The following is a 21,227-nucleotide window of genomic DNA, read 5'->3' as shown; positions in this document are numbered from 1 at the left end:
TGCACCCCTCTCCCCAGGATATTGTGGGGGGGACACTCAGACCCATGGCTCTGTGGCCACCCCCCTATAAGCCCACCAGCTCTGAAATGGAAATTGGGGCTGAGAGACCCAAAGCGCAGAAGTCGTTCATTGGTAAATTTCGGCCCATCAGGGACACTGTCTCAAAGCCAGGCACTCCTGAGCACCCCGCCCCTGCCTGGGATTCCCTTCACTCCAGCTGGCCCCCGGCTTCTGACAGCCTGAAAACTCAGAGACTGCCAAGGGCTCCCAAACCGGGGAAGCCCTTGCCTGCCTCGCACCAGCTGGCCTTCCTCTCTGAAAACTTCCCCATTTCTCTGGGAGCCATAGGGCGATTTGAGCACTTCCTTCCAAGGGAAGAGATTTTTTTTCCCTTACAAAGGGCTGGGGGACAGAGAGAAAGACAGACTGACAATTTCAGCTGGGGAGAACGGAGGCTCTATTACTATTCTCTCCTCTAATCTCCATGGGATCTCTTTGTATAAGAGAGAGAGAAAAATACATGAGTATGCACAAAAATATATACAGGGGATCTGGGAGAGCCTGGAGGAGGCAGAGATATAGAAACAGAGACCCACATGCATGCAAGGTTCAATATATCCCCCAGCAGACAACTGCGTGAATAAACTTCATGGATATACTGTGTTACAGGGACATGACTTTGTTTCCCTGTCTGAAAGTTTCTTATGTTTTAATAATCATAATAATTCCAAAGTAAGAGAACCAAAAACCTGTCCTTTGCCTTTTGACTTTCTCTTTCCCAATCTGAGAGCAGGGGTGTACCTCTCCATTTTCCGTGACCCTCCCCATTTTTCTCTGCAGGCAGAGAAACCTGTTCGGAGAGCCCTCTCTCTAGCAACCAGGACCAGAACTGAGGAACCAGAGGGGGCAAGGAGGGGAAGAAGCTTTGCAAAGTTGCACATTGCTCAGATGCCCCTTTACTCCAGGTCCTCCCCTCCTCCCCCTGGCATCAGCCAACAACCTCTCCAACAATATGAAATGCTGGGCGCTGGCAGCCTCCGGTTCACCCAGACCTTTCCACACAGTGCAAAGACAAGCAGCTGCCTGACAGGCACAGACACAACAGACCAAGGCCTACGGGCAACAAACAGCTAGAGAGACCAGAGCCAGATTCTTGCCCTGATGTTTCCCAGTAGGGTGTGTGTAGGGGGGTTTCTACTTGGACTTGATGACTTTCTTCTAGCCTACTAACACCCTAAATATGCCCTTCTCCTGGGGATGGGGCTATACAAGAGGAAGAGGAGGTGGCTGAGCTGACGCTCAGAGTTCCCCAGCTCCTGGGACCCCCCACGCACCCCACTTTTCTAAGAAGCTCCAGCCCCAGTTGACTGGAGGCAGATTCCCGCCCCCCACCCCGGGGGTGGCAAGTGGGAAAAACTAACCCTTCAAAGACTCCTTTCTATTTCTGTGGTCTTCTCTCTTCTAATCATCCTGCCCCACCCTGCTACCCAGCTGAGCTGGCCCGCCAGGCCACCTCTTACTCAAATTCCTGAATTTCCTTGGAATTGGTTAGACCTCCTTTGTCTGTCTCCATCAGCTGGGCCCAGGAAACAATAGCTGCAGGAAAAACTCCTCTCCCTCAAGCACGGGGATTGGGACAGGCTGAGTGGACGGATAAACTGGGGTTCTCCAGATTTGTCGTGTGGCCCCACTCACAGCTTGCCCTCCTCAGTCTGTACCCATTTTGCCCTGTCTAAGAGGGGGCCTGGGGAGCAGTCCCACTGGGGAGGGTAGGAGCGGGATAGGTGGGTTGGGGCCCTCGACGATAACCGACTGATGTAACTCAGGCAGTTTCTTGTTGCCGAGTTCAAAACTCAATCCCAACAACATGAAACTACCTAAGCCACAGATCAGCTGAGCGAGCAGGGCGGGAGATTCAGCTTTGCATTTATCGGGAGGAGAAGGGAAGGGGGTTGGGGAAGGAAGAAATTCAGCCCCGTCCCCTTTTCCACCCCCACAACCTCCCTAAGGACTAGAGGGTAGACTTTGGGTGGCTGGGTGGGCAGGGGGTCTGACTGCCTCATCAGCTTCTGGTCTAAGCAATCGCTCAGGGAGACTCTGGTGAAATGGGACCTCAAGCCGCCAAACCCCCGCCCCGCCCCCAGCACCGCAGTGGGGCTATCCCCCTGCCTCTGGCCCTGAGGGAAGCTGGAGTGTCCTTCCACTCTCAGGCTGGGTCCCCTGTCTTGCCCTTCTGGCTCTGCTGTGCTCTCCTCCTAGCTTTCCTCTGATCCCCTCTGTCTCTCAGCTGAACTCTGGCTTCCCTTCGTCCGTGTGTGACCGAACCACTCCAAAGCCTCTTCCAATCAGGCCACTTGCCTGGCAAAGCCCCACAGCCAGAGCGAGTGGGGACCGAGAGCCTGGCTAAGGCTCACATCTAAACCAGCAGAAAGCAGGAAAACCTAAGCTTCAAGCTCCAGCCCTCACCAGCCCATCCTCCTTCTGCCTTCCCTCAGCAGACGACCAGACTGAGCTACATCAAGACCCATGTGTCGAGCTCCAGGCGACCATGAGTGACCGAGTAAAGAAAGAAGCCAAAAACCACCAATTTACCCCTTTCACTGCCGAACCCCAAGGCAATGGGTCAGGGAGGGGGAGCTTGTGGCCACTGCCCTCCGCTTTGAGCCGCCACAGGGCAAGCCTGGGCTCCCAGCAAGCAAAGATGCCCAGAACACCTTCCACCCTGCTCTGCCCAATGCGTGCTGGGCACCTGGGGACGCCGCTAGTCCCCACTCCGCCGCTAAGAGAAGAACAAGAAACCGCTTCTCTTACCTTGTCGCTGCCTCCTCCTCCTGCCACTGCCCGCGCTTCTGCTGCTGCTGTCGAGAAGGGGGGGGGTGCTCAGCTCCTCATCCCCCTCCGGTGGTTAAGTTTATTCCTCTCCTTGGATAGGTGGGGGGCTCTTGGGGTTCCCCCCAGCAGCGGTGGGGTGCGCTTGGCCCAGCACCCCAAGCAATGGGATCCGTCTGCTCCTCAAGATTGCAGTTTGCTTTCTGCCTCTTTCCCTCCTCCAGTCACCTTTAAATGCATCTTTTACTGCAGCACCACATTATATTTGCAGATCATAAAATCCACCTCTCGCGCGCACCAAGACCGTCCTGACATTACTGTTTTATGACCTTGACTTATTGTGGTCACCTGGATAATATTTAAATCAACGTTATGGTCTCTCACTTACATTAAACCCGCCAAGAGACGTTCTAGAAAGGCTCTAGGAGATGAGTCGAACACAAAACACACATATCCACACACTCAGCCTCTTTGGGGGGAGGGTGTCGCTAAAAAAAAAAAAAACACTAAAAAACAAAAAAACCACCCATTTGAGGATTACGATTCTGGAAATTTATTAGGATTTTTTTTTTTTTCTCCATTAAGGAAGCTACATGCAAAAGATACAACATACAGAATATCTTTAAATAACACAACTCCCAGACAGGGACAGGGTAATATTTGGGGGAGGGGCATTCTGTCTTTGCTTCTCTATGTTCTATTTTTAATTTAAAAATTGTTTTTTGTTCCTCTGAATGGAATTTCTGAGATGGCAGTGGATGGAGGATGTAGGGGTGCTGGGAGGATGGGAGAAAAGCAAAAAGCAGTACAAATACGAGACTTCAAGCAGATTCTCAGAGCGACTGGGAGGTAAAGACACAGAGAGGGTTTGGCAGAGGCGCTGGACGCTACAACAAACACACAAACACTAGCTGAACTTTCCAAAACGTCTATTATTCTAAGGAGGAAATGCAGCAAGGAAGAAGCGATTCTGATTCTGACTGTGCTCTGCGAGATTACAGACCTTCTCTGGTTGATTTTTTTCCCCCTATAATCGGGTGGATTCGACCTTAACTTTGCCTGGAGAACAGGATGCTATGTGTGAGTGCGTGCATGAGTGAGGGGTTGACACACACACCAGCCACACTCCCACCCTCATCTATGTGGGCACACCACACCCCACACCCCAGCACCCCATTTCTCATGCTTTAGGTGGACGCATCTTCGGAGCACGAACCATAGGTCCCTTGGAAGGAGAGTCTGAGGTCTTTGCCTTTTTTGCAGGCGTGTTGCATTTATACTCAGGGAGGAAAAAAAAAATATACCACCAGGCACAAAGGAAGGAGGGGCGGGGAAAAGAAGGTGGTGGGGAGAGAAGGGAGGGGGAGGGGAGGCCCCCCGAGCTCAGGTGAAATTAAAATTGGAGGTCAGTTCCCGGATCCGATTCTCTCGGTTCATTTTCTTGAGTTTCATTCTGCGATTTTGAAACCAGATTTTGACTTGTCTGTCTGTAAGGTTAATGGTCTTGCTAATCTCAGGCGGCGCTCTCGCGTCAAATACATATTGAACAGAAATTCTTTCTCCAATTCCAGCGTCTGGTGTTTAGTATAGGGGCACCTCTTCTTCCTTCCGCTCTTTGCTGTCAGCCAATTTCCTGTGGTGTTTTCTGCCTTTATCTCCTCTGTTAAAAATAACATTATTTGCATAAGTATCCCTGGAAGAGGCAAACCCTCGCAGCACTGCAGCCTTAGCTAGCTTGCTGTGGGGGCGGCTGAGGGAGCCCAGGGGAGCTGCTCTCGCCCCACAGGCCTGGCTGGTGGGGTCCTCTTGGGTTCAGGGCTTTTAGAATTTCTCTGGGGTCTAAACTTACAGGGAAGAAAGACAGAAGGTACTTGCCTCCAACGTGTCTATTAAATTTAAATCACCCCAGTCCACCTTGACTTAGCAGGTTCTGAGTACTCCCACTGTCCCTCAGCTTGTTGACCCTGGTGGGCTCTCTAAGCCCCACCAGACCCTCCCTCCTCTCTGTTCCCTTCCAGCTCTAGGGGGGGAAAAAAAAACCCCAACCAGAAGGAAAGGTGTTTCCAGGCCTCAGACTGGGTAACAGAGGCCACCCCGCTGCCCTGGGCAATTCCCAGAGAGCTTTGGCCCTTTTCAACTCAGTGCAGGGAGGTTGCCCCAGTCTCTGCAGCCAGAGTCAGACCCCCAGCCCTGACTCCCACCCCAAGTGCCACAGAGCGACTCTTCCCCCACTGGATCTCCCATCGCCAGCTTTTCCTCTCCTAGCTGTTTTCCCCAGGAGTACCTGAGGCAGGGAGCTTGTGCAGGCAGCAGAGGTCAGGGGCAACAGCTCTGGGGCATGCTGAGGGGTCCTCAGACAACTGCCCTGGCCAGAGACCTAAGGTCAAGGGAGAGAGATCCTGAGGAAATGCAGCCTCCTGGAAATCTCCTGCCTCGTCTATGCAGATATGCATGCATGCATGTACATGTGCATTTCTGCAGCGACACACATTCCTCCCCATATGCACACACAGGGATATGCACATGTGTGTCTATTTATATAAGGAGATATTCTAAATATACTATGTATTTCCCTTTCCCTCATGGATAGCTTCTCCCCCTGGCACACATTCTCGCTGAAATGAACCTTAGGCAGCAGAAGGGACCTTGGCTATCTTTTCCAGGGAGAAAACCCAGAGTCCAGAGACCCGAGAGGGACACCAAGCAAAGGACTCTGCTGATGGCTCTGTGCTCTATTCCCCTCTATGCCCAATGAAACTGCCAAGTTCCTGGATCTTATCTTGATGGGGAGTGGGGTGGGGGCCCTAGGGGAACCAGGAGGCACCAGAAAAATGCAAACTTGAGGCTCTAGTTTAAAACACTTGAATGTCCTTAATTTTGCTCCCACCTCTGCACCTGCAGCCTCCTGCCAAATTGTTCAAAGGCTCTCCACATATAACTCTGTGCTATTGATTTTTTTAATTGGGGTTTAGGGGAAGGGGAGAAATTACAAGTGGGGAAGTCTGGCCCAAAGCGGGCTTGCCTCTGGCCTGGAGGAGGTACCAAAATGGGGGGATGGAGGCAAGAAGGGCACAGGCAGAAGGCAGAGAAAGATTAGTTGGGGCTGGAGGGTTTAGATGGTGTGGGGAATGGCAGGAGAGAAAGGAGAGTCTATGGGGCATGGGGGCAATTTGAGCTAGGAGGTGGGCTTGTTAACCTTGACTTTGCTTTTGGTGGGGCTAGAATGCAGCTTTTCTTACCCCAAATCTGCACCCCAACCAAGCCCACGGTGTGGGGAGATGGTATAAAATTAAACTTCTGTGCTGCACATGTGCCACCACTAAGGCTTCGTGGGTGTGTGTGCCTCTCTCCCCCTCACCTTCAGGAACACACCCGTGCCCATCTTCTGGCCAGGGTCTCCATGGGCTGACTTGCCAGGGCCCACCTTTGATTTGCAGAGGAGACCCAAGAGGGCGAGGCTCTGCCCTCACCCTCTGAAAGAGTGAGTGTGCATGTATGAGAGGGCACGCGTGTGTGAGTGTGACACAGGTCGCCGCCGGGCATGCCTGTGCACCGCATCCATATACAAAGCGCCACAAGACCCAGGCCGCCCTCAGTCTGCTCACTTCTCACTATTTCATCTGCCTCTGCACCCAAAGAGCCCTTCTTACACACAGCCTCCAGCAGCCAGTGCCGTGGGGAGCAGTTTATCCGCCCCCACCTCGTCTGCCAGTTGGGCCTTTTCTGATGCTTTTTGCTCCAACTTTTCATGGAAAACCGCCTCAGCCTCCCTCCACTGCTCCCATTTCCTTTACATTTTCTCCAGGTGTCAGAGAAGGGTCCTGAAGGCCCCCAGCTCCTTCAGCAGAAATGAATCTTGAACTCTGAGCTTGAACTCTGCCTAGGCTTTCCCTCGCCAACCAAAATCACAATGAAATCCAACTAAAGCTACACTCCCTTGCAGGAGAAAACCGCTTACTATGCACACAGAAATTTCCCAACCACTCATTTGTAGTCTGTTTTTGGAAACCAATGAGAAAACTACATTTTTAAAAATGCAACTAGAAAAAAAGGAAAAGAAAAAAATTTTCAAAGGAAGATAAAAAACTTAACAACATTCCACATGCCCTGTTCCAACGCCATAGGCGGCCTAGGCATCTGGGGGAGGGAGGGACGCAGCGGGCAGCCCTTCACCTCCACCTCTTCCGGCCCCAGCCCTGCGGCCCGAGGCCCCCGGCCGAGCCAAAAACCGCAGGAGCCCAAACCACACGCAGGAATCAGACCCACAAACAACAAATCGCGCTTCGCAGGAAACATTTCCAACTGGGAAAACGCAGTAAAGCGAAATCCCCCGTCTCCCAAGCTTCCCTTAGTCCCTAGCCCAAGATCGCCATTTTAAGCTTTTTTGCAAGCTTCTGACCTGAGTGGGGGGACATCAGTCCCCCAGGACAACAACCTAGAACAAGCAAACCAAAGGCAGCACACACCCAGGCGCGGTCACCCGCCTTGGGCAGCATAAGGCGCCCGCAGGCTGCCCGCGGTGTGCACCTCCCCGGTCTCGGCGCCCACGGCCGCTGCCGGCCTTGCACCTCCACTTCGCCGCTTACCTTCCCCAGCCAAGTGACGCGCCACCAGCCTGGCGCTCAGCAGACACGAGTCTCAAGCTGGGGTCGCATTCCCAAGACCGTCTAGGGCCTCCTCGGCCCAACCCTCTCCCTGCCCTCGCCCGGGGCCACTAAAACCCAGTGCCCGAGCGTCCCAGCCGGACCACGGCCCAGGCGGCCTTACCTTTTGCTTCGTTGTCGGAGGTGTCTGGGCTGGAGTCGGCGGTTTTGGCCCGATCCTTTTCGCTCTCCAAGGGGCTGCCTTTGGGGCCTGCCAGGTTCTGCTCGGTCTTGATCTCATTGGGACTGGGGGTCTGGCTGTCGGACTTGGGGGTCTCAGGGAAACTCACTTTACCCCCGAGCTGGGGAGACTCCAGATGTTCGGCGCGCGGGTTGAGACTGGCCCGCTGCTCGAAAGGGGCTTCGAAGTCGTTGGCCCCGGCACAGTGGGGCGGCTTGTCCAGCGCGGAGTAGCTCGGGCTGGCGCGATAGTAGCTGGGCACGGGCACCTCGTGCTCCCCGAGGCAGGACTCCTGCAGAGGGTGGGAGTAGAGAGCTGCCTCGGGGCCACTTTTCGCCCGCTTCTCTGCGCTGTACATGCAGCAGACATTCTCCTCCTTGACACTAGGTGGGTAGGAACAGGAGGACAGCGGCCTGCCAACAGGTTGTTCCAGGCGGTAGGCGGCTTTGGGGTCGCCCCAGGAGTCCAGCTGCGAGAGGTAGGACGGGTAGGTGTTGAGGGCGAGGTTGGGGCTGCTGCCCTCGTCCCTCTTGGAGAGCGAGGGTGCGAGCCCGCAGCCCCTCATCACCCCGCAGTTGAAGTCACTCCCAGATTGCATATACATGCCTGCGCTCCGGCTATAGCGCTCTCCTCCGCCCGGCGCAGCCAAGGGCTCCCCGTACGAGTTCGGAGTTACATTGCGAGGGCATGTCATTTTCAGAGAGAGGGGTTTTTAAGGAGCAATACTACAGCGGAGGAGCTGACATCTTTTTTTTTCCCCATCCGGGAGGGGGGGGCGGTTGAAGGGGCGGGAGGGAAAAGAAGGGGAGGGGGGGAAATATCAGCTCCATAATTATCCGCGCATTCGAGCCTCACCATGTGACGGCTAGACCAATGGGATTTGAAAATGGCCTTGATGATTCAGACGGCCGTGACGTCAGCGGGGTCAAGTTGTCGGCAGGCGGAGTGTGCAGCGTGGAGTAACAGCGCCACCTAGCAGCCGCCTCGGGGTAGGGGCGTCGGAGCCCTTCCCCGCGAACAAAGGAAGGGCCCCCGGGGCGACGGGGGCAGGAGGGAGGTAGAGGGGGGTGCGGGGGTTCTAGGGAGAATGGGGTTTGCTTACCCGGGAACCAGCCTGTAACTCCTGGGGAGAGGGGGGCGGGAGAAGGTGGGGGGAAATGCGGGAGAGAGTGAGAGAGCGAGGCAACTCAGGGCTCAAAATAGTCAAATTCAAATTAAAAGGTCAAGACACGATTCAGGTACTTCTTCCCCTCTCCTCACCTCCTCTTTTCCTCGCCTTGGCCCCCGCCCCCACTTCTTCCCTTGGGATGGGAGTGGGGTGAGGTTTGGGGGAGGGCTCCTGTGGACAGAAAAAGGGAGAGAAAAAGTTAAGGACTCCCGAACAGAACTAAAGTTTCTCCTCTCCTGCGTCCTCCTTCGTCGGGCTCCTTCCTTGGGGCTGGGAGTTCAGCTCGGGACCGCCTGTCACGGAAGTTGGTTGAGTCGCCAGTTCCCTGCGGGGATTGACGGGGAATCTCCAGTGTCCGGGGCAGGCCAGGGAGGGGTCAAGACGGCTTTAGGGCTGCGTGGGCGAGGGAGGTTCCGAAGGGGTTTAGGGGTCGCGGGAGGAAGAAGCCGGCAACCCAAAGCGCCGGCTCCCCGACCAGGGAGTGCGGCCTGGGCCTGGCTGGGTGGGCGGCTCCGGGGTTATCAACTCAGAGGCTGGAAGGCTTTGGCCTTGGAGCCGGTTCGGCTGCTTTGCTCCGAGCCCTGGCGGCCCTCGCTTTCCAGTTGACCTTGCCCCCTATGAAAACAGGGAATATTCCCAGAGAGAAAGAGGGAACCCTCGGGGCCGCCTCGAGCGGCTTGGGGGGAGTCACGTATTAACCGGGAAACCGGGACAACAGAGGCGGCGACGAAACCCGACCTACAGAAGTGTCCTTTACGGAGCCAAGGAGCTGGGGGCATTTTTGAATGGAGCGGAACCAGACTATTTTTATGGTTGTTATTTTATTTTTTTATTTTTATTTTTTGTAATAAGGGAAAGCGAGAAATAAGAGACAAGGTATGTTTCAAATAGTTCTTTCCGTTTCTTCATCGCCTTTCTCCCAAAGCGAACTAAACTCTCTACCCCTTCCTCAGGAGACGGAATGTGGAGAATATTTTCCGGTGGCCCCACATTTCCCCCAGTGCTGAGCCTCGGGTTTCGATTTTCCAAAGGTTTGGAGCCGGGCCGAGAAAGGGATCTGAGCCCCGGGCGCCCTGGCGTGGAGTGAGGAGACTGGATCCCTTCTAGGGAGGCCCAAGCCGGCGGCTTCTAGAAGACGACTTCGGAAAGAAATCCGGGATTTCTTGCATCCAGAGGGCGAGAGAGAAGGCTCAGGGGTTCCTGAACCCCAGGAAAAACTGGAAGAAAATGTTTGTAATGTGTGACTTGCTGACCCGGCCAGCCAAGGGAGATTTGAAATGCTTTCGTGTTTTCATTTGCAGGGGTCGCAGTGGGCTCGGCACAGGGGGATGGCCCGGGCAAGGTTAGCCTGCTTAGGCCCCAGATGAGACTTGGCCGGCCGGGGCGGCAGTCAATCCAAGGAGCCATTTGTCCCACCGCCCACCCCGCGGGAAACGCGGAGACTTTATGGCAACTCTGTTTGTATTATCTGCATAAGTCTTTCCCCACCAGTTTGATCGAAACTGTTCGCTTTTACGAGGACCCAACGAAAATTCCCCGTCATATTTATCAGCCGAGGATAAAAATTTAGTATGGGAACTGATATTTCCTCATTTATGGGGCGATGAAATTAAAGACCAAAGCAATTGAGAATTATATGGCTTTGGGGGGTTCCCTCCCCCCCTCTTTCACGTCTCCTTTATTTTCCTGCCTGGTGTGCCTGTCCCTAGAGTTTGACGTCCCAGTCCCTTGCCCTTGCTCCCCATTTTGGGGTCTGCTGGGCCCTGTCCCCCACACCCAGGGGCCGCTTGACCACCTCAGGCTTTTCCTGGTCTTTCTCTCCGTGTTGGAAGCTGGGGGCCGGGACATCATTCCCTGACCCTCTCTGCCCAGGCCGGGCTGGTATCTGCTGGGGTTGTGGAAGGTTTTCAAGAGCCTTGAAGGGGAAGAGTGTGAGCCTAGCCCGGGAGGGGGCGAGGGAGGCGGCAGAATGAGGGGAACAAACTCCAGATAACCTCTCATAAACATCCAGCCCCACGGCTTAACCTGGGGAACCAGCTGGAGGGAAGCAGACTCACTGGGCCTTGCGACCTGTCTCCCAGACCAACCTGACCCCGGTCCCAAACCCACTCCTTACCTCAGCCCTGGGTGGGGACAGAGTTGCTTTCAGAATCCTCGGTATTATTCATGGAAATAATCCCCCCGGGGAGAACGAACTTCCCGCCTCCACTCCCACCTCCTCACAAGAACGAATAGTGTTTAAAGTTGAAATAATTAGAAGTATGATAAACACGGCCCATTAATGAAAAAAGAAATCAAATTCATCAGCCTAAGTGGGACCCCCGGTGGGACAAATGTTTGCCTTTAATTACGCAGGATAAACGCAAACCCAGAGCTGTTAAACAAGTACCCGAAGCCACAGACTTGAATAACTTGTTGGGTTATTGCAGACTGGGGTTTCTGCCCCAATGGAGGCGAAAAGAAGGAAGATGCATGGGCCAGAACGGTGAGAGGGGGCGACTGTGTGGGTCCGCGTGTGGGTCCTGGCCCTGCCCCCTCGGGCTCCATCGAGCAAAGGCCGGTTCAGTCCTATTGCCCAGGCCTGGCGTTCAAAGGCACTCAGGCCACCACGGCCACCCCGCCTGCCACCGCTGCCAGGCGCCCATCAGCCCAGCCCACGGGGCCTAGAGCCTCAGGCCTGCACCCCTAGGGAACTGGATTGGGGTCCAGGAGAAGTCTGTGTTGCTAAAATCACCGTTAAGCCATTTACCCAACTTTCCCTGAAAGTGCCCAGTCTATGCCTGACTCAGGATTGCCCTCTTTTTGCCTCAACTTGGGGATGCGAAAATTCAGGGGCTTCAGGCCACAATGAGTGGGGCTCAGGCGGCACCTATATTTTGACAATCCCCCCCACCCCGAGCGCCCTGGCCCCTTGCGCCCTTCTTCCCAGTACCCAGACCCTGGAAAGGGCACCAGGGATGGGAGCTGGGCCTCCTGCCACCAGTGGGACTGTGACCAAGGAAGAGGTGGAGAGTGCTCATCACAGATTCCAGGGTGATCGGCGGGTTCTAGAGGACAGGCTGAGGGCTGGGGCGCTAGAGGTCCCCACGTGGAAACAGAAGCCGGAAAAGGTAGTGCTCGATGAACAGAAAGGAACCTCGGCTACTTTGCCCGCTCTAGCCTTCAAAACGCCCCAGAGGCACCCTTATTCCTCCAGGGAAAACTAGTGGAGTCTCCTCACCAGGTTAAGGAAGTCATCTAGGAAATTCCAAAGGTGAAGTGAAACAAAAATAAAATGTCTCTCCATTTAGGATCAAATAATAAAATAATTATACAGTGTGTGTGTGTTGAAATATCTTCAAGCGAAATGGAAAACAAAATCACACCAGTGGTGAAAACTGCAGAGTTTTTTCCCCTCTTGTTTTGGAGGCCCAAATAAATCAATCTCTTCTCAAAACTTGAAGGAAAATTTTGCTTTCTTCCTTAACACCGACCGGGCTCTGCCCCGGCTGAACTGGGAGCAGAGAAATCTCAGGCAAAAGAATGCTTAGAAGCTCCCCAGCACCCCCACCCCACCCTGCAAACAGATTTTTAAACAGGTACAAGAGGCAAGTGGGAGGCCGAGGACAGGACGCATGGAGGGGCCTCTGATCCACCCCGATCTCCTCGCCACGCCGGCAGCCCAGCCACCAGAGTCGCTCTCACATCTGGACATTGTACACGTTTGCACCCAGATGCTATGGAGGTTACCGCCTAGACACGTGTCTGACTAGGCGCTTAATTGTATGTACAGGGCCACACATAGTCACTTTTACCCAAAAATGTACTCCCTGCGATTCCCGCATCCCGAAGTCTCATAACCAGCACAATGGCTTTCTTGCCCCGCTGAAGCCAGCTAGTTATTTAACTTTGCCTCCTGAATTGAAACCAGACAGCAAACACATCCAAGAGAAGCTTTAGGAGGAGGACGGATGGGAGGATGTCTGGGGAGGGGGAAGACTTGCTCCCCACTTTATGGTGTGCTTCCAAGTTACCCAGTAGGTCGGGTTTCCAGCCCGAGTCAGGTCTGCGGTCGCCCGGCTTACTCCAGAGAGAATCTCGCTCCTCCCTTACCGGCTAAATTCCTTTTTGAAGATCTTTGTTTTCCATCTTCCTCCCCACCCCTTTCTTTCTTTCCCCATCTTCTTCCTTTCTCGTTATTTGCTTCTTTTTCTCTGGAATCCATTTGTTTCCTTCTCTTTTTCGGATTCTTTCTCTTTTTAAATTAATTGTCGTCCTTATTTCTCTCTTCCTTCTTTATTATACAATTTATTCTTTACTCTTCTTTCCTCATCAATGCTTTCCTTTCCTTTGACTTTCTCCCCCAGCTCTTCTTACTTTTCTCTGTTGCACCCGGCGCCCGGAGAGGGGGAGAGCACCAGGTTCCGTAGCATCCCTCCCCAGCCCCGCTGCTCAAGCTTGGAGTTGACCTTCCCCCGCCTCCAGCCTTAACTCGGCTCCTCACAAGGCGAAGTGTAGGGCTGTCAACGGCTGGCAGCCAGGCCTCAGCAGTCGCCATTAGAGAGAAGGAAAAGCAGAGTCTGGGGCACGTCCTGACCGACTCCGATGGCTCCCTGAAGTGCTCAGCTCCAGGGCTTAGGTACCCTCAAGTCCATCACCCCAAAGAAGCCTCATCCGCCAGGCCTGTTTTGGAAAAGTTACTCCGTCTTCGTCGTGACTTCCAGAGCTGAACATTAAAATAGCCCTTGTTTCAGTCAACTTGATGTCCCGAGGCTGGAGTTAGGGGAAATGAAGGAGTGGGGTTCCGTCAGTCCCAGGTGGGGGGCAGATCCAAGGAGTCACAAGCAGGCTTAGCAGCCCAAGGTCACATCTCTACACAGGCACCTTTGTTCTGCACGCTCCTGGACTGCAGCCCACTGGCTTTCCTCTTCTCTCCGTCCTGCAATCGCTGCAACCTCTGGGCAGGCAGTTCTTGTTTTGAATTCTGTCTTTCATCAAACCCTTTGTGGACTTTGCAGGAGGCAGGGATGCGGGTGTGTGTGTGCAGAGACTCTGCCAACTTGGAGGTCTGAGTCAAGGTTATGGGTCTCCACTTTGTGCAGTGGGTTGAGGGTGCGCAGTGTGTGTGTGTGTGTGTGTTAGAGAGAGAGAGAGAGAGAGAGAGATGCCTACAGGAGAACAAGAGGATGTGATGGAAAAGATCTGGTCCAGTTGACATCGTCCTAACTTTGGGGGTCTGTTAGTGTGTGTCTCAACAGCAGAGTGGCTGAGACTTTCCTAGCAGCCCCCAAAGCTGGGTCTAAGGTGGGCCTCAGGAATGAGTAATCCCTACCTTTAAGCCTTTAGGTCTGAGCGACAAAGAAGCCTTAGAGATGCAGCTCCAGACATCACCCCCCCCACACCCTGGACCCCAGAACCTCTGTCTCCCCACCCTCCCAGAGATCCTGAGACTTCATTCCATGGAAAGACCAAAACTTTAATTTTTTTTTTAAAAAGGGAGGAGGAATCTTGTAAAACTTTTATGCCAAACAAAGTTATAAAAACTTCCCAGGCGTTGCCTTTTCCAAAGGTTTATATGAATAATAAAGAGTGCAGTCGCGTGCACACAGTTCTGGCGGGCTCTGAGCTGGGAGCCTTCAGCAAACAGCGTTATCCAGCCCTGGGGCACCAGGAAACCCCAGGGGCTGCCCCCTTGAGGGAATATTTGCTCGGAAAGGAATTGCCCTGTAGATTCCGGAGAGGGGCGGGGAGAGGGAAGGGGTGTTGCCCTTGACTCCCTTGAAGTTCAAAGTTCTTTTTTGCTCTGGTGAGGAAAAAACCCCTCTGCCTTCAACCCACTCGAGAAATCAGCCTCAGGTAGTTTCTTCTTCTCTGGTTGAGGAAGGGTTCCGGGTGTCCCCAACTCCGTCCACCTTTCAGACACCTGGTCTGTAACCTTCTTGCTTGTCCAAAGCAGAGCTCCCCACCGGCCCCTTCTGGGACACCTAGAACCTGTGGGTTTTCTCTCAAAGGTGCTTGATGGGGCTTTGTGAATCTTCTTTCAAGTCTCCCTTGCCTCACCATCCCCCAGCAACCCCAGGTCTGAGCGACAAAGAAACCCAAATTCAAGACTGGCCCCAACCCACTTTTCTTTTCAAGTCCCCCAGGTTCCCCCGGCACCCCTAAAGCCCATAGTGGGAGGGGGAGGGGCCCAGAGTGCTCTCTCAGCCCACACCACTTAATACCCTTGTAAACTCCCACGTGCGCTATAAACTTGGATTTTTACAACCAACATTCCTCCTTAGCTCCAGGAAACTTTGAACTCGGCCTCGGGTTTATTTACTGGGGTGGGGGGAGGGGATTGGGGGTGCTGGGAGCTGAGAAAAGCAGGAGGAGAAGAGGGGGGAAATGCAGGCAAGGGGGTAATGGAATGGGGGTCTGGGGTGTGTTGGGGGAGCCGAGACTATCCACGGCGGGTTTGTTTACTATTTAGGGCGGAAGCGTTTTCTAACACAGGCCAGACTGGGTCGTTAAGGGCGAAATGAAACTGGGTTTAGAGGCGCGGGGGGGCGCTTTATGGCGGCGTCTAGACGAGGCTCTTTTGTTCCCAGGCAGCGCCGCGGCTGGAGGGGATTACCCGAAGAGGTTGAGCCCAGAGTGCCCCTGACCGGCAAGGGCGGGGTTGGACATCCCAGGGGCCCGGAGGTGGGTTTGTTTGGGGGACAGAGACCTCTTTTTTCCCCTAACTTTTAGAGGGTCACCCAGGACTGGCAGGTTCCTGGGCTTGAATCCTAGAAGCTTTTGTTTTTCTTTCACTATGTCACTCTGCGTTTTCCTTCAGAAATCCTTCTAGAGCCGGGGACCTTTTCTGAGCTTCACAATACAGGGAAAGTGGTACCTTTGGATTTTTAATATTTTCCTTCATAATCAGGAGCCATTTGGAGATTAGTATTTTGCTTTATAAACAGGTTCCTTCTATAGCGTTATCGTTATCTCCTTCCTATTTTATTGGAAACACAGCCGGCAGGTCAATATCCCTTGTTATTACTGGTGGACAAACACCACACCTAGAGAAATCTCTCCTATTTCTGTGCATACGCATGAACACGTGCAAGCTCACACACACACACACACACAGAGGCTTCTCAGCTGCATTGCTGCTCACATTCACTAAACACCCAGAGTGCTTACACAGCTCGGAGGACACGAGCTCTAGATGTGCATGTGGTCAATTCTACTCCACACTGCAGGCAAAAACACACACATAACATCCTTTTCATGTGCACCCATAGGCATCCCAACTTAAATATTTGTGTGCAAGCACAAGAAAGGATTGTGGGGCTGCGTATAAACCCCAGTTTGTCAATTTCATCTCAAGACCTACATTTACAAACTAGAGGTTCAGATACCTCTGTCATCAAAAATGAGAACCTAGATGCAATAGTCAGTCCATAGTCGTGGTGCTTTTTCTTTCATTCAACAGAATTGTTATTGACAAAAAAACATTTTCTTTGAATTACAGAACAATTCCAAAGAGAAGGGAAAGATGAGAGAATTGCTTCCAAATCTCAGCCCCCACAGAACGAATTTGGAACAGAGACCACCAGAGTGCCCTCACTGAACGCGCTGAAAGGACTGTGGTTATCTTTATACAGAAGAAACATGCAGCAAATATAGATGGGTGTGGCGACGGTCTCACAGGTTACCTCCTTCCCCAGAGCCCCACCCCAAGCCAACCCCTTACAAAACGAATCTCTGGGGCTTTCTACTCTGGGAAACCAACGTATAAACATCAGGGTGGCCAGCCCCAGTCTAGGGTCTTGTTGTGTCTGGACGAACTGGCCATTTGTGCTTGAGGGGAAGGGGCCCAGCCCCACCTTCTCACCCTCGGGGACCAGCGCAGAGAGGAAAGGTGGGGGCTGGCTTTCCCCCTTCTCCCCTCCCTCCCTCGAAACTGTATATAAAAATTCCAATACAGTCTTCTCATGGTTGAGGGGGAGAAAAAAAGGAAAACCGAAAACCCTACCCTCGACCCTACACATTTAACTGCGACAGACGGAGACATCTGGCAGGAGGGCGGTGGAGCCAAGAAAATTCCTATAAATTTAAATTCGATGATGGTTACAATTAACTCCACAACAAATGTGTGCTTAAACGGAAAGCGGAAAGCATTGCTGGGCATTTGGACGAGGCTTGAGCAGCACGTGAGAAAGGACAGCTTTGAGACTCACGGTGGAAAGTCCTCAGCCTGAGAGCTGGAGGAAGCTACTGCCACACTCCTGCCCCTGCCCGTGGAAAGGAGGGAGCAGGCCCGCTAGCTCTGGCCTACTTCACCTTCACATGCTCTGCCCGCCTGCCTCCTCCTCCGCCTGGAGAGCACCGAGGGTTTTAAGAGGAGAGGGGCTAATAAAAGGATCAAATAAAATCATAATATTGAACAGAATGAAATATCTTTATTTGCCACAAAAAAAAAAAAAAAAAAAGTCACAGCAATCCCTCTGGGACAGGGAGCGAGCCGGATGGGGATTGCACATGTACACACACTCACGCACATGGAGATGGGTGATTCCAATCTCATTCCAGGCCAGTCCTACCCACACCCCCTCAGGGTAGAAAGAAATGCTTGTGAAATTTATTTACAAAAAATTCAGGCCCCAGCATAGGGGAGGTGCCCAATCCCATCTCCCTATTGCCTCTTCCACCCTAATCTTTTTTATTTTTTTCCTTAACAACAACAACAAAAAACGAGGTAACAAATGCATAGACTATAGCTATAAATTCATGAAGTGGGGCGCGGCTAGGAAAAAGATTAGGAAACCTCGATGCACCAGTTAAGAAATTTCGAAAGAGGGTTCTACACCTTCAAGGGGAGAACAGCTAGGCTCGGGTGGGGCCTGGGCGTAGACGGAGGTAGGACACGAGTTTGCACACCTAACACCAGGTCAAAGGAACAGAAATTTCACAGCAAGGCGGGGTCACATTTAGCTGCCCCCTACCAATGGAGCTAGGTGGGGTAGGGATGGGGAGCCCGGGAAGTCTCCCCTCGCAGACCCGGTGTCCTAGCAGATCTTGTCACTTGGGCAAGGGAAGGCTTTTAGTTCAAGGATTGTTCAGTTCAGGCGCCCACTACTCTCGCCCCTCCCCCACCCAATTCGAGCAGCAAGACATGGTCGCGAGGTGTGTTTTCTTTTAAATAAAGAGTCTTGGCCTCGGCGCCAACGGTGTCCACTCGCCGTGGGTCAGACACTTTCCTTCATCCCCCATTCCAGGCCCTGTCCCTGTCCCACATGGAGTCAGACCAAGGTGAAGGAGGTTGTCCAGAAAGACGTGCGGGAAACGACAGTGCGGGCCAGCCCTGGCCACAGTCCAGTTTTCCACCCGCGGAAAGTAGGCGAGTTAGAAAATAAAAAATAAAAATAAAATAAAATAATTTTCCCCTTTCCCCCCTCCCCTCAAAAGGGCCCAGTCTGCGGTTACAGCAGAGGATTTCCCGAGAAATACTGCAGCCGGTCTCTGCTTAGTTTTTTTTCTTTCATCCTTCTGTTCTGAAACCAAATTTTCACTTGTCGGTCCGTCAGGTTCAGCATCCGAGACAGCTGCAGCCGCTTCTCTTTGTTGATATACACGTTGAAGAAAAACTCTCGCTCCAGTTCCCGGATCTGGAATTTCGAATAAGGGCAGCGCTTCTTGCGGGTGCGGGGGGCGTCTGGAGGGGAGGGGAGGGGGCAAGTGCGAGGAGAGGGGGAGAGAGACACGTGAGACCCTGGCGACCCCAGCCCCCCGGAGCGCTCGGCGGGCCCGTCAGCCGGCCCCACCGCCGGGCAGCCCTCCCACCAGGCCGGCCGGGTCTCCTCCCGCAAGCGCGGCGCTGGGCCGAGCCGCTACCCCCAGCCTGGGCGGCAAGCGCGTCCCACGTCCCGGGCCACCGCGGGGGCCCGTGCCCCCTCCCCTCCGGCGAGGGCCGTGGCTGTGGCGGGGTCTTCGGGAGATGCGCGCCAGCCGCGGCCAAGTGCGTCCCCAAGGCCCCCCGCCCGCTCAGCCGCGCTCCTCTGCCCTCCGGGTGGCTCTAAAAACCCACCCCCACTCCCCACCCCCAGAAATGTGGGGGGACCGCGGAGAACAGGCGCAAAGAAGTGCGATCCGGCGAGAGTCACTGGGATGCGGGGAGGAAGCAAGAGAGCAGGCACCAGAGACACCCGAGAGCCGCTTCCGGGGGCCCTGGCGCCCCGGGACGCCCGGCGGGCCGCTCCTTCCCCGCGGCCTGGGCAGGCCGGCGCGGAGGCCGCGGGCCGCAGGGAAACGCCAAGCCCCAGGCCTGGAGCAGAGGGGAGCCCTGAGCCCGCCTCGCCCCCACCCCCTGTCGCCGCTGACCCTCGGGTCGCTCCGAGCCCTGCTCAGGGACCCGCCAACACAGAGTTTGAACATTTCAAAAAATAGTTTTTTTAAAAGAAGCAGAGCGGCCCTGGCTGGACTCCCCGGGCTCCAGCTCTGCTCCAATGCCTCTCTCTTCCACCACTCCCCCTCTCGGAGTTTCTCCCTGTCTTTCCCTTGCCCTCCCCTTTCTCCCCCTCCACCCCTCCCCTCCCTCCCACCCCCAACCCCGGCCGCGGGGCTCCCCATCCTTCCTTAAATGCTCCTCTGAGTTCACGATCAAAGTTAATATTGCCCGCGATGGTGGCGCTTTTAAAAATTTCACAGACCGAAGGAGATAACGGAGAGGGGGGTTCACCCGGCTTTTCCAAAGAGCCCTTTTCCCTCCCTCCCCACCCCTTCTCCATCGTAAAAAGTCGAGTCGTTGGGAGAGAGGGCTTTGTAGGTTATAATAAAATCCTTTGAATGCTTATAAAACTCCACATAAAATTGGACTGACCCAAAACACGAGGCCGTCCCCGCTCCCCTCGCCTCCCCCCTACCCTCGCTCGCCCTCCCTCCCTAGCTCCCTCCCTCCTGCCCGCCTGCTTCCCGGCCGCTGCTACCTACTGGGGGCGGCTCCCTTGGCCGGCTCCTTGGCCGCCGAGTGGGCTGAACCGGACGAGCTGGGATTCGTGTTCTCCTCTTCGGCCTCGGCCTCGGCCCCCGCCTCAGCCCGGGACGCCAGTCCCGAGGCTGGGGGCGCCTCAGGCTCCCCTTTGGCCTCACCCTTGCCCGGGCAGGGGGGCTCGGCGGGCGGGTCGCCGCCGCCGCAGTAGGCGTTGTCGAAGAAGCGGTCAAAGGCTTGGGGCAGGACACTGTTCTTGTTGACTGAGGAGTAGAAGCCGGCGGGGGCGGCGTGCGGGGCGCTGGGGTGGTGGTGGCCGCCGTAGGAGCCTTCGTTTTTCATGAGGATCTCGGTGACGGTGGAAGGAGGCAGGCAGTCCCGGTGCATGAGCTCGTCGGCCGCCGCATAGCAGGAGGAGTAGCTGTTCCGGGGGTGCCACTTGCCGGAGGGCTCCAGGCCGTAGGAGACCTCTCGGACCGGGGGCACTTGGGCCGGGTAGGGATAGGAGATCTGACGAGAGGGGGCCTGGGGCAGGAAGGAGGAGACCGTGGAGAACTCAGGCACGTAGTAAGTGCAACTGGGCAGATAGAGGTTGGAAGCGCAGCTCCCTCGCTCGCCGAAATCGGCGCCCCTCTCCTTGCGCGACGGCGAGCAGAAGTTGCCCAGGTTGACCGAGTTAAACATCGTTCTCTTCTGCCGGCTCCAGATGGAGGTTTTGGACCAAGTCTAGCGAGGGGGTAAAATTTGGGAAGGCGAGATGACGCGTTATCCGTCTTAGTCTCTCTCCCCGAGCACGTGATCCAAAGTAGATATTGTCATATATCAGTTCGGAGCACTTCGCAGTCGTAGGAGGGGTTCTCTCTTAGGTAAGATGGGGACGTTCAGGCGATTGGTTTGCAAACACCGCAGAAACATTATGAAAATCAATTGCAGATTTGTATTCGTTTTGCTCTTGACACTCCCCTCCTCTCCATTCCACAGAGCGAGCAAAGGAGAGAGAGAGAGGGTTGGGGTGGGGTGGGCAGTGGGATGGGCGGGGGCGGTGGCTAGGAGGGGGTAATTGTATTTTTTTCTAGCTGCTGCTCTTTTTTTTTTCCCCAGGATTGGGAGAAGGAGGAGGGTTCTCACATATGGGGGGTCTTGCCTTCTCCCTGAGATCAGCCCAAGACAGAGGTGGGGATGAGGACCTCTTTCTCCACTGCCTGATTCCTCCAGAGACGTGAATCTTTCCCCCAACTCTCAGGGACTCTTACCCCACCAACCCGAAGAGAGTCAGTGCCTGTTTACAAGACTTTGAAGAAGTCGATTCTTTTCCTAGCCCGGGCTGGGTATCCAGACTCGTTTTCCCCTTTGGAGGGACTCTTTGGAAGGGTATCTGAAGTTTCCCAAAGGTGAGGTGGCCCAGCAACCAGCCAGTGTCCCAACTTTGTCTGGCTTGCTGTGCTGCTGGCGGCTAGGGACTCAGATTAG

At 54.4% G+C, this 21,227-nt stretch overlaps 2 protein-coding genes across 2 annotated transcripts; both read right to left on the bottom strand.

Moving 5' to 3' along the window:
* Positions 1–3,038: 3,038 nt before the first annotated feature.
* On the bottom strand, positions 3,039–8,439 carry HOXC10 (homeobox C10). Its single transcript, XM_005902100.2, is given in 3 exon segments — positions 3,039–4,346; positions 4,349–4,489; positions 7,597–8,439. Coding segments are annotated over 3 exon segments (1,026 nt in total). The 5' UTR covers positions 8,348–8,439; the 3' UTR covers positions 3,039–4,212.
* Positions 8,440–17,291: 8,852 nt separating this feature from the next.
* On the bottom strand, positions 17,292–20,582 carry HOXC11 (homeobox C11). Its single transcript, XM_005902101.3, has 2 exons — positions 19,760–20,582; positions 17,292–18,485 (listed from the first exon to the last, which is right to left on the bottom strand). The coding sequence occupies exons 1-2, from the start codon at positions 20,439–20,441 to the stop codon at positions 18,253–18,255; spliced, it is 915 nt and encodes a 304-aa protein (XP_005902163.2). The 5' UTR covers positions 20,442–20,582; the 3' UTR covers positions 17,292–18,252.
* Positions 20,583–21,227: the final 645 nt, after the last annotated feature.

This window comes from Bos mutus, chromosome 5 (genome assembly GCF_027580195.1).
Source record: "Bos mutus isolate GX-2022 chromosome 5, NWIPB_WYAK_1.1, whole genome shotgun sequence".
Taxonomy (NCBI): Eukaryota; Metazoa; Chordata; class Mammalia; order Artiodactyla; family Bovidae; genus Bos; species Bos mutus.
The sequence above is the reverse complement of the archived record's forward strand: the minus strand, read 5'-3'. Positions and strand labels throughout refer to the sequence as shown.